This window comes from Poeciliopsis prolifica, unplaced genomic scaffold, assembly GCF_027474105.1.
Source record: "Poeciliopsis prolifica strain line A6 unplaced genomic scaffold, Auburn_PproV2 SCAFFOLD037, whole genome shotgun sequence".
NCBI classification, from domain to species: Eukaryota; Metazoa; Chordata; class Actinopteri; order Cyprinodontiformes; family Poeciliidae; genus Poeciliopsis; species Poeciliopsis prolifica.
In genome coordinates, this window is record NW_026562412.1 from 3487477 (window position 1) to 3500849 (window position 13373).

Sequence of the window (13373 nt, forward strand, 5' to 3'; positions counted from 1 at the left end):
TCTCCTTTGTGTACAGGAAGTTGTGGCTCCTAAATCCCACAAATACCAGGAGTCCTCTGTAGATCACTGCTGCTCTGGGATCCCCCAGAATTAATAACATCTTGTTATCTAAACCTGCATCATTATGATCCAGGAAACAATGAATGCATACAATAAAAGTAAAACTAAAGCAAGAACCTACAGAACCATTTTCTTTATGTTTGAAGACTGTTTACATTTTATTGTAAACAAAATTTAGCAGTTATCTTTCAAATTTGCATTACCTACAAGATGGCACCAATACTTCATTTACAATGAGCTTCTGCCCAAGGGAAATCAAAACTGACCAGCAGCACCCCTAAAGTGCATTTTCTAAAATAGAACCATTCCTTTAAGTATAATCCATTTGCCTAAGCTGTAGCTAACCCACAAGTGAAGCCGTTAAAGCAAGAGTCTTTTTACTAAATTCACTACAGATTCACACCACAGATATGTTGTATTCATCAAAATCTTTGGTCAGCGTGAGTTTATGCTCTTTAGATAAAGAATGCATCTTTAAAAATGGTAGAAATGTGTGTATTACAGCATGCATGACTCGCACAAAGAGAGAATAAGAAAGCAGGAATGCAGCAGAGACGCTCAAAGGATGAGATGCAAGCAGAATTTGTATTCTGTAGCGAGGTTCTGCAGAGGAGGGGGGAAAAATAATCAGGGCAGTGGATCATCATGCTGCTCTGATTTATGCAACATCATGGTGCTCACACACATGCATATTCACGCAAAGTCGAATGAAGCATCAGGGGAAACAATGAAGCATTTTTTTATTCAACAGAGAAAATCAACAACAAAAAAAACCCAAGTAAGCCAAATATGCAAATGTTTCTGTAAAAACGAGCAGAAAACAAACACAATAACCTTTAAAACCAAATTCAGAGTCAGAGAGCTGCATAAAGGCAGAGACTCTCTGCAGGTATGCGCTTCCTGTGGTCTTTAAGAGGCTGAACCCAAACACACCTAAACACAGGAAACTGCGCTTTCTGATACCAGCCTCTTCTTACCTCACTTGGCCCAGCCAAACCAACTCTCGGTGCCAGCGCCAATGCAGCTGCTGTAATCTAGGCCAAGCTATTTATAAAGCAAGCAGCCAAGTAAAGGCACAGGGAGCCAGGGGGAGACAGAGGGATGGGAGGATAAAAGAATGTCTACGGGGCAGAGAGACGCATCTACAGAGCGTAGGTGAGTAAGTGCGGGGTTGATGAGCTGCGCAGCCATAGAAGGACTAAAAAGTAGAGAAAAACAGAACAGAAAGAGACAAAAACAAGGCGTCAGTGTTCTTCTGTTGAGCGCAAGAGTCAGCGTGAACACTTCCAGCTTCATTCACCAGCCGAAAACGACAAACGAAGAGAGATAATCTCTGCTGTAAAGCCTCAAGCATTTCTCAGCAGACGGCTGGAGGATGGGACGTCAAAAATGTTGATGTAGTTTTTTTTAGCATCATGTAGCAACCACATCTAAACACAGAAACGCTCTGTGTCCAGCTGCACAAAAACACCTGGTTAATTATTAGTTTTGTCATGTATATTATTTATCATGTACATGCCATTATTTGGATTCAGGGTAAATAAATAAGAAGTTCACAGACACTTTCCCTCAAACTCTCCTGGTTAATTCATATTTAAGGGCCTAAAAATGAATCTAATTTCAGAAAAAGTCACCTTCCTGAAGTAATGGCCCGAGTCATTTTTTTCGGTTCAAGCAAAAAGAGAAAAGAAAGATCAGTTTTGGAGAAATATAGGACTGATTACATCAAAGCATAATAATACACTAAAATGCTTTAAAATGTTAAGAAGTAGATTTAACTAAAAATCTTTGGCAAAAGCTCAAAATTTGATGTTCACAGACACTTTCCATCCAATCTGACCGAGGCTGAGGAAACAAATAAAAGTGAACAAAAATCTTACATCTTACATCAAAAGCATCCAGAAAAAATATGCAGCATGTAAATATTGATTTCTGAGCTCTTCCTGGGTTAAAACATTAGTGTTGCTGTTTCTAAATCAATATAAACTTGTTTTCTTTGCATTATTTGAAGTCTGAAAGCTCTGCACCTTCTTTGTTATTGTGGGCGTTTCTCATTTGCTGCTGGTCAGTAGCTCATAAAATAAAAGAACAATGTCCGTTTATAAGTCTATAAAGCGTAAAAATCAGAGAAACTGGTCATTTAAAGCGGTCTCTGAATTATTCCCAGAGATGAATTGGTGCATCAAACAAAAAAAAAAAAGTAAGTTTATGTAGCAACATGACAGAATAATAAAAAAGTTCAAGCACTTTTAAGGTTTTGGATCAGAACAAACAAATCTGTCATCCATGTTGTCATCACAAACTCGGCTGAAACATGGGAACTGACAGCGTAGCATGTTTCTGGTTCACAGCCCACATCTGGTGGGCCACCAGCAGCTGGTTGCCGTTTTAACTCGGTCCAGCAGCTTAGGAGCTGCAGAGATGAGCTGCCTTATAGCTGTGAGAGCGTTGGGGTGGGCGGATCACAGACTGACACGTGCCGATGGTCCCACTGATTGCTTTGCTTAGAAATCAGGTCAAATCTTTGTACAGGCTGAGGCACACTCTCCGACCCGCATGCAAACATCTCTGCAGCTACAGTAACAAATACCAACAAAGAAGAAATGCAAGTTGGACGTGAAAGGACCTGAGGCCGTCTCTGAGTTTCCAAGACGACACCAAAGCTCGGAGAAATGTGTCCCATTTTCCAAAGGAAGCAAACAAAGAAGAAGAATTTTACCAGAGGATGAGAAAAGTATTAAACATCTACATTTGGAATTGATGAGTTTGGAAAATATAGTCTACAGACTAAGTGAAAACTTTGGCACTAATGAACAGTAAATACCAATTAAGCAGCAACTTCCACATGTAACTGAAACAAATGCAGCTAAAGCTTCACTTATTTAAACTTTGTTCTCTTTGGATTGAACCACAGTGCTAATAAAAACAATTGATATTAATATAATACTCTGAACTTAAACAGCAGGGGTATTTTAACTGAAGTAGATATTTTAGAGCAAATTTAAAAATGTTTTCATGTATAGAGACACAAGTTTGCATCTTGTGTCTCTAAATATAGAAACATTTTTAAATAATAAATATGCAACACCTAAGCGACCAACATATGCAGCCTGCATCCAGTTGTCGTGATTTTAGACATGTAAAATTCCAAATATAGAAAATGTTTTTTCTTACACAAATGAAAATGCATACAAAGCATTCAAAGGAAGGGCAGGACAATCAGATTAGAACAACAGTTGACATCCGGTGAGTCATTGTGGAAAGACGTGACTTAAATGACGGCGAAGGAGGAAAATAACATGAATGAAAGATTTGTAGAGAGACAGAAATGAACAAAAACTGAATCAGCGACACGCATGACTGTTTTTCCATCTCCAAGAAGAGTGACAATGGCAAAAACACAAGAGGGAAGAGAGAGAGAAGGGAAAAAAAATCACTACGCCATCAATAGTTCTTTTCTGTACGAGACAAGTGGCAGAAATTGATTTAAACGCCACTCTCCACACCTCGCTCCTGATAAACATGTCTGGAAAAACAACCTCAGTGACAAAAAGAAAACGGCAACAAGCTGGTGTGACTAAACAAAACCTGAAACTATAATCAAAGTCAACAAACTGGAAGAATATATCCAGATATCTTTGCCTTTAAAGCAAATCTACAGCCAAAACAGAAGGAAGAAAAACAAGCCAACCTGTCGTTCACTGTGGGTTTATTTCAGCTCCTTAATTCTCCTCTTTCATGCCTAAAAGCAATCACCAGCACAACATTTTTCAATTTCATGGACTGGATGATTGCATTTATGTCCCAATTCATTAGAGTCCATTTATTCTTGGCATCTGTTAAATAAGAGCTCATGGTTTCATTGTAGTGCTATTTTTGAGCACGCCCACAGAAGATTTTTCTTTTTTAGGACCGACTGAAACACAAAATAATCTTGATTTAAATAGCATCACAGAGGCATGACAAAGAACAAACATCACAGTTGCTTAGGCAGCATCCTTAATCTTGCTGCTGTATAATCAGCCTCTTGCATGCAGTGGGAGTGTGGGTCCATGAAAGACAAACCATCCTTTTTTTAAACCAAAACAGCCCTGAAGAAAAACAGTCACAACAAAACATCAAAGAGACAGAAATAATATCTTAAAAATAAGTTGCAATATGAAGATTTGAGGGTGGAAAACAGCTGCAGGAAACCAATAAAATGATGTGAAAGAGGAGACATTTCAAAACGGTGATATTTTTATTACGTTCCCATTGTTGCACATCGACCTTGGATTTCAGTTGGGTGGCAACTAGTTACATTTAGTTGAGTAACTTTTTGAAAATAAATTTGCTTTAGGAGTATTTTTTTTACTACATTTTACTTGAGTAACTTTACTACAAAGTCTTTTTACTCTTACTTGAATAAAGTATCTGCCGACTGAAAGAACAAACTTGTTTTAGTCAAAATTTCACTGAACACACACCCGTAGTTTTTGTTAAATTCCTGATTTTGTATCTTTTGCCTGATTTTATTATTCTGTAATTATATTATTTATAGAAATTATTTTCATTTTGATCTTTAAAATACCAACACTTCAACATAACTTTAGATTTTGGTCCATCTCATGGCGTCACTTTTAAAAATCAAATGATAATTTAATCACTTTCTCAGCTCCTTTTTTACTCTGGACTAATTTCTTAGCTACTTTTTACAAATTTTAAATATGTTGAAGTAATGCTACTCTTACTTAAGTATAATTTTGGCTATGCTAACAAAGCTGAAGCTTTCAGTCCCGTCCTGTTTTATGCAGACTTGTGTTTTTCCAATGGAAATAAACAAGCGTGAGACACGGAGTCCAGCTGACATTTAAAATCCATTACATGACGTACTGTTGATGCAGCGCTGAACTTTGCTTTATTCTTCTCTTTTTCCTGAGTCTAATCTATAACGCTGTGGAAAAGATTTTCGCTTACTTACAGGTTTCTTCTGTTTTTGCCGTTTTGTCACAGATTTTAGCTCATCAAAGCAATTTTCATATCAGGCAAAGATTACCTGAGTTGAGAAAAACCAGGAATGCAAGTCATGGATTACTGAGTTAATCTAAAGTTGATTGACATTATTGATCTAATAGCAGTTAATTGATAATAAAACTTGAATTTAATCTTATATCATGAGAGTTGACTGTCTTTTTAAATTCATAATTGCTGAATTTAAAAAAAAAGAAGCACATCATTATATTTCAAGTATTTCATGAGTCAGCTGTATGACATACATAATTTTCTGAATAAACAGAAAATTATGGTTTTCTCAGATTAAACTTTGACATATTTATAAAATATAACATAACAGGAAATGTAGGAAGGACTTCTTTAGGATTTCGCTTATTTAAACAAGTGTGATTTAGTCACATTTTCAAATTAACCGATATCTGTTGATGTAAACATTTCTGTTCATACTTAAATGTTTTTTTTTTAATTTACAATCAATAACTGGTTTTTATCTTGACAATTATAAATGCAAATTCTGTTCACAATATTAGAATTTATTCACCAATAATAATAAACAATGACATGAATTAATTCAAAATGAAAAAAATTATCTTGGTTTTATTTTATCCATGCAAAATTAATTTCGACTCTGTTCTGTAACCTTGTCCTCCAGTTGTGTTTTTTTTTTATGGCCAATGTTCAAGAATTTCCCTTCTACAAACTAAACTCATTAAGCTGGAATAGTTTGATACACATGATTAAGGTGAATATTGTTTCACCTTAATAGACGAAACTAGAGATAACATTTGCTTTAACCACTTTAATTATCTTCAGCAAAACATCTTTAATTAAAAAATGATTCATGCTCCGCAGATAATGACCATTATTAATCGTACTGCTGCAAGCGAGAAAAAAAAAGAAAAGGTTGTCATCTCGGTTTAGACGCATTGTTCCATCTACTGCTGTCAACTTGGCTGAAATTGCTTTCTGCTTTCTTGTATGTAGCAAATAAAGGAAAAATAAGCGCAGTGGGTCGCTCAGCACACCAGAATAATATCCAGGCCGCTGCAGGAGCAGGAGGCCAGGGGCGTTCGCTCACTCTCCACCGCATTATGTCTGACCTTCAGTACGCCAAGCACCCGCTCTCCCCCCACCAAGGACCAACACCCAAAAATAGATTATAGTCTCACACATCCAAACATATCACAACTGCTGTGCACGCACACACACACATACATGCATTTATAAGATGCACACACACACACACACACACACACACACACACACACACACACACACACACACACACACACACACACACACACACACACACACACACACACAGCCACTTTCTCACTGTTCACATCCTTTATCTTTCTATTTTTAGTTCCCAAGGTTTCAGGAACATTCTGTGCCAGAGTTTTTTTTTTTTACTGTGTTGCTCGATAACTGTAAGTACAGCAGGCTGCATCATTGGATATCACAACTTCCACCAGAGCAGTCCAGCTCCTCACATGCATTCAGCAAACATCAGGAGAAAAATCTTTACAGAGCAAACGGTGACTGTGAATTATCCAGCTGTAAAGTGTAAAAGTGAAGTGAAAGGCCAGTTTTGCAAAATAAAAGTCTGAAAAGTGGGCTTTGCAGTTTTTAGAACCAGCACAGTCACAGCTGAGAAGCTTTTAGATGCTTTTACCATCTGCAAATTGAAACTTTTCCCCATCCTTCCTAACAAAATTACAGCTCAGTTCTGGACATTGACTAGGCCATTCCAACACATGAAAATGTTTTGATGTAAAACATTAGTCGTTCTCGCCGTGTCTTTAAATGTTGCTGTCCAGCTGGAAGGTGAACTTCATGGACTATCTGTCGGACATAAAAACAGGTGGTTTTTATGTCCATAGTTTTTACTGCATACTTTGACAGCAGAGTCAAAGTATGCAGTAAGATTGCAGGAGTCCAGATGTTAGACCTGAGCTCCGCTTGGAGGAATAAATTGACTCTGAAACAGCCTGATCACGTTCTTAGGGCTCAGTTTGTGTTAATGACCTTATGGGGGCGCCACTAACCGCCACTCAAACTCCTTTATTCCTTCAGCCATTCAGCTTCTTTTTTCTCCTTTTGCTAGAGTACATATATATGATTTTAAATTGGAAATACTTTGGATTTTCATTGCCTGTTGGATTAAAAAAAACAACACCTTCATGTTGCATAACTCTTGCAGCTGGTTGATTGCTCTGATTGTGGACAAAGCAAAGTTCAGCCAGAGAGCAGCAGGAGCTGCACTGAAAGCTTTGCTCAGCGCTGATTAGGCCTGATATACACCGGCACTGTATGGAACGATTTATAATGGCTTCTCTGACCTTCGTCTCAGCAAACACAGAAACCACCTTGGCTTGTTACTCTGCCCAAACACCTTTTTTTTTCTCTCACGCTTGCTTACTTTTTACTGTGGAAATCCATCATGTCCAAATCAGAATTAACTCCGGCTGCAGCGATACATTACAGGGATGATGCCCTATGTTGGAAACAAGGAACACAGTAAATCCTAAATGTTTAATTATAAAATATAAAGGAAATCAGTAGTTTACATACACTAAATAAATAGACATTCATTTTTCCCCTCGGTTTACATTCATTTCCTCAGTATTTTGTAGCGCTGCCTTTGATTTCTATGAAACCTTTTGGGGTTTTTTTTTCCCACAAACGTCTCGTAATAATTTGCTGAAGTTCTGGTCCATTCCTCCTGACAGAACCAGTGGAACCTGGTCAGGTTTATAGGCCACCATACTGCCTTTTAAGATCTTAAAGACATCAATAAATAAATCACTAAAGAACTCTTTCTCTCATTATCAAATAGAAATCATTTTGGTAATATTATCTGAGCTATAAAAAAAGAGGTTTAGTCTGATTCACCTTCAGACAGTCAGGGAAAAGTTTGCATGTTTTTTTTTTTTTCTAGTATGGGTAAACTTCTGGTTTTTAAAGTTTTGGACAGACAATGAATTTACCTTTTAGTTAAAATACAAATCAGCACAAAAAAACCCCCACATCTATCAACTATAAATTAAAATTATGTCTTTTTGTGAAAGAAACTTTCCAAAAATCTGCAGAGATCCATATATTTGACTCTTTTGAAACATTACAAAACTGAAACCACAACATTTATATAAAATGTTGGAGAGGAAAGAAAAAAAAAAATATCAAGTCCCCGGTCATAATTCAAGTTATCATGTGTAGTGCTCTGTTTTGACCATAAGAGCTCATGGATAAATAAGCAATTGCCCCATGTGTATCACTGGGATGATGCAGGATCTGGAACACAGAGCACTTTAAGGGCGTCTCTGTTTCAGCTTAAGCAGGTCAAGGGAAGAAAAAGCTGGAATAAAGAGTAAAACTGTGCCAGAGCAAAAGGAAGCAGAAAGGCTTTTACACAAAGTGTGCAAAGAATTTCTGATAGAGGCAGGGGCACTTTCTCCTTCCGCCTGTTCCTCCCTTCGCTTCCTCCCTCTAAAAGAGTGTGATTACAGAAACAGGCCGTCCTCCTGCCTGCATGCAGCCTTTTGAGAGTAAACACAGAAGGTAATGTCTGTGTTGGAAGACAGCCAAGAGCCCAAAGACAACAACAACAAAAAACAAACTAAATATGTAGGTTGCAATGTTCTTGCTCATCACAGAAGAAACAGACTAGATGTCATGTTTTAGCAAACAGGAACGCATTGAAGTCTCTGAGAAGGTTTATGTGAAGCCAAAAACATCTTCATTATGTTCTTTTGCACTTTAAACTAGAAATGATAACATTTAAAAAACTTTTTTTTTTTTTTTGCTGTCTGGAGTTAAATCAGACAAAACCTCTCTTGTTTAGGTCAGTTAGACCAAGAGAGAAAATGTCACATATCTATTATTTAACATCTTCAAAATCAAAAGTTTGCACAGGATGATTATTATCTCAGATGATGAGAAAGTTATTTAAGGTTAATAAGCCTTAAATAACCTGGTCACTCCTGGAACTTGTTTTCTTGTTTGACACAACAAAATAAACGAGTCAAGATACCAGTGAGAGATTTGTTCACAGACATGATGGGGATGTCCAGCCGTCAAACCACTCAGGAAGAGGCTCAGGTGATTCTACCTTCCCCAAAAACAAGAAAAACTTGCTCTGATTCACCTTCAGATGAGAGAAAAATAAAGTACATGTGTTTGTTTATACCGTGAAAACGTCTGGTTTTAACTGCAAAAACACTAAGTCTTACCAACTACTGGTTTTGTCTTATTATACTTGAAATAAGACAAAACTAACTGAAAAGTAGCTTGTTTTAAGTCAGTAATCCCTTTATATTGATCTAATGACAGATTATTCCACCCAAAATGTGAAAATGTTCTTTTTATAAGTAAAATAATCTGCCAGTGCAATCGGTTCATTTAGTCTTATTCCAAGATATTTGCACTAGAAGCTAAATATTCTGTAAGATTTTTGCATTTCTCATCCCTGCTTGCTGTCCTGATTTACTAAGTTTGAATAAATGTCTCAAGTCCTATTTTTAGAGCAGCTTGTTTGACTGAAACATACAGAGCATTCTCCATTGACATGTTTCTATCTGAAGTGTGTGTGGGCGTCATTTCCACTTAAAAGCCAGAGCGTGAATCGTAATGAAGTGAGAAGGCAAAACAAGTGGAGGGAACTGGGAGAGAAGGCGCCACGGCTGGGAGCAACAGGCTACAAACAGCAACCTCACAAAGCAGGAGTGATTCAGTTAAAGGGATTCTGTGCAAGAGCCAAAATTAGCCTCTCTGCTTTGTATTTCAACAAAAAGTGGATCAATCAAGGAGAGGAGGAGGAAAGTTAACGAGAGATACTGTCATGCGGGAGGCGAGCTGGAGAGATAGATGGACCTGACGGAAAGAGAAGAGGTTTAAGGATGCCAACTGGAAGGATGATGAATCTCAGGACAGCATAATTAGATTAGAGGGCAGAAAATTACAAGTATTTTCTTTTGCATCCTCCTCCAGAAAACAGGATCCAATGATCCTGAAGCTTCCTGCTTCAGGAGTTTGATCAAGCTATGCCAAATTAAAAAAAAATAAAAACATCCTCGAGAGGCAGAAATCTGTTTGCAACATGCATGTGCGTGGGTTTGTACATGAAGCCTGCAGAGAAATCTACAGCACAGACATAATTGGGGATGAATAACATGCAGCCTGGGCTGATGGTGGAATGATATCCACTGACAGATGGATTAAGCCCTGAATGTGGCTCGTGATTCTGTGCAAGTCAAGTTGTAATCCGCTGACCTGCATTCATGCCTCCTGCTAAATAAATTTCAGCAGCATCAGGTGTGTGTGTGTTGTGTTGTGGTGTGTGTGTGTGTGTGTATGCGATGTGATCAGCAGGGCAGCTTGAGACAGGAGCATAAGCTCTGAGTAACACCACGCACGTGTTGCTGGGATTTTCAATCTTGGATCGACTAAAACAGCAGAAGAGATGACTCAAACATGAATAAATTGATGCACTGACTCAAACAAACGCGCACACACACACACACACACACACACACACACACACACACACACACACACACACACACACACACGTCAGAAATGTGGAGCAGAAGCAGCAGTTCACCCTGTGCACGTCCTCCTCAAACACAGCGTCATGGACGCCACATGCGAAGAGTGCGGTAGGAAGGTCGCTCAGGTCCATCATCTCGTCCGTCACGCCATCCTGGTCGCTCTCGCCGAACACCATGTCCTCTTCCTCCTCCTCATCCTCCTCGGGATCACTGCTGTAAGCCTCCGACCCGTTGCTCCAGGCCTTAAAGTTCTCCCGCAGCATCCTGGATCTTTTCCTTTTTATTTGCTGCTGAAGCTACAAAATAAAACAAGAGATTAAAACGTGTAGAAGTGAGAAGTGGTGGAAAAAAACCAAACTGATTTGTTTGTCATTTAATCTGATTCAGTTGATTTTGCAGTAGATTTTAAACCAAAGTTGTACTTTTTCAGACCTAGACAGAAAATCAGCAAAACACAACAACCTGGTTACCACACAGAGAAAGTATGGATGACTGTGGAGAGGAAGATGAGTCAAGTTGTGCAGCCTGAGCAGAACCACAGGCTGATTAGCTCCATGCTACACTGCATAGATGCAGTAATTCAAGCAAAAGGAGCCCCAACCAAACACTAATGCCTTCACTTTGCACTGGATTTGTATATTTTTCATATGTTTGTGTATAATTTATTATACAGAGACATTACATTGTACAGTTGTCATTAATAATCACCATAGAAAATCCTTGAAATACATGAAAAACAATTCATCTCTAAAGAAAATTTCACTTTCTGAATTGGATTATTGTCATTTTCCGAGATGCATCTGTTTGAGGCCGTAAAGCAAACTGAAGGCTCGAGGGCCGAGTGTGGCCCACTGTAGCTTTTTATGTGGCCCTTTAAACTCCAAATAAGTCCTTACAGTTTTTCAAAAATTTTCAAAATTCACACAAAATCAAAAAAAAAAATTCTGATTTTACTGCAAATTTTTGAAGTGTCTGCTGCCTGACAAGTTACAGCATAACAGCATCATACCGCAAGTGATAAAATTCCTTACAAACAAAATATATATCTATAATTTTGATTGCAAAAAAGCATTAAACCAATCACCAAATCTTGGAAGAACAGCTGTTTACTGATATTGTAACAGATTAATTGGTTTTATTAACACATTCAATTCTATTTAATGACATTCAGATTTAAGATATGGCCCAAAATAAAAAGGAGTTTTACTCTCCTGCCATAAAGGAGAAACGTTGGATGCTCCCTGACCCCATTACTGTCATTAGAACAAAAATGCCAACGTTGGTTTTAGAGTGCAGTGCCATCTAGTGGCACAAACCAACATTTCTCAAAACAACGCTTTTAGGAACTACACTGCACGTCTAAACGCACCAGAAGGACGCGTTTAAAATAAGAACGAAAATCACCGTAACCTTTGAATTAAACCGTTGTTGTAATAAAATACCTAAATTACAGCCAGGAATACAGCGAGGAATCCTGCAAAACCAGAAACTTCTGCACGGAGACAAGCGGAAATGAGGCTGGCAGCTTGTTTCTCGACTCGCTTTTAATTGAAAGAGACGCTTCAGCGGCTCAAAGTTTGCACTGATCCACGTGAAGTTCCCGCCCGGATCTCGTCAGATCCAAATGCTGCCGTCATCATCACCACTCACCGAACCGCCGTCAGTGAACGCGACCAGAACCCCCCATCAGGAAACCAGAATCTCCCCGTCACTTTGCTGAGTCAATCGGATTGGTGATGCTGTTATTTTTGTGGAGGACGTCAGAAGCGTGGGTGTTGGTTGTCCGTGGATTATCATCGGGGGGCGCTGCCAGGCGCAGGTGGAACCAATGAGACGCCGACGGCGGCCCGCAGCGGCCAATCAGGCCGCCGCGAAGGGGACGACGCTCCGCAGCAAGATTGGTGGAGGCCGTGGGGCAGAAAGTGGCTCTGCTGCAAACTGCTTTAAATACCCGGCAAGGACAGACGTCTCAGTGAGTCACAGCAGTGAACTGTTAAATCTGCTCCTCCCGCTGAGTTAAGATGAGCTTAAGTGTTTACAGGCTGATCACACTTTGCAGGATCCACCTGCTCAGTTACCCAGAGGGAAATTCATGTGAAAACTCCACTTTAAGACTTATGCATCTTGCAAGTCCACAAAACAATTATTACAAAAACAAAAATCTTATTTCAATCTTATTTACTTTAAGCGTTTCTCACAATGAACCTTCAATTTTGCCAATAAACCCTGCACACTTCCACATGAGCTTCTCTGAGGCATCAAATCTCACATCTGGACCGGTCCAGATCCAAAAGGCTTAAATCTTTACTCCACAAATGCATTTAAGGATTTTACAAGCAATTTATTTTTATCAACCAAGTGGCGAAACATTCAAACTTGCTGCACAGGTATTCAAACTCACAAGATAAAATATCTTTTAGGTACGTTGGTGGAATTATAAGGAACTAAACACAAAACGTGAAGAAGATAAACCCTAAATAAATAACTTTTCAAACACACCACAAGCGCTATTTAAAATATGCTTAGAAAAGTTTAAACTATGACAAAAATTATGCTTTTTATTTCCCTTATTTGATTAATTTACACGAATTCCTCAAAAAATATTTAAGCTTGATGTTTATTTAAACACCGACAGTTAACAGTCACCATCTTCAAGCACTTACCCTGAATTTATCCGAACGTCACTTTAAAAATGTACATTAAAACCAGACGGAGTTCATAAATACATCACAGTAAATTAAACACAAACTGGTCCCAACAAGAAGAGGCAGT

General features: G+C 38.5%; 1 protein-coding gene across 2 annotated transcripts in view; it reads right to left on the bottom strand.

The window, feature by feature from the left end:
• The window catches only part of rcan3 (regulator of calcineurin 3), a 39433-nt gene extending 27058 nt beyond the window's left edge, over window positions 1–12375 (bottom strand). Inside the window, exons 1-2 of one of the 2 annotated variants that reach the window (XM_055053435.1) lie at window positions 12252–12375; window positions 10655–10897 (exon numbers count right to left, since the gene is read on the bottom strand). In XM_055053435.1, coding sequence (XP_054909410.1) covers window positions 10655–10864 — 210 coding nt within the window. In that variant the 5' untranslated portion in view covers window positions 10865–10897; window positions 12252–12375. Of the gene's footprint in view, window positions 1–10654; window positions 10898–12043; window positions 12207–12251 lie in introns of those variants that run through there. The other variant, XM_055053436.1, reaches the window with a different exon arrangement.
• Between the last annotated feature and the right edge of the window lie 998 nt (window positions 12376–13373).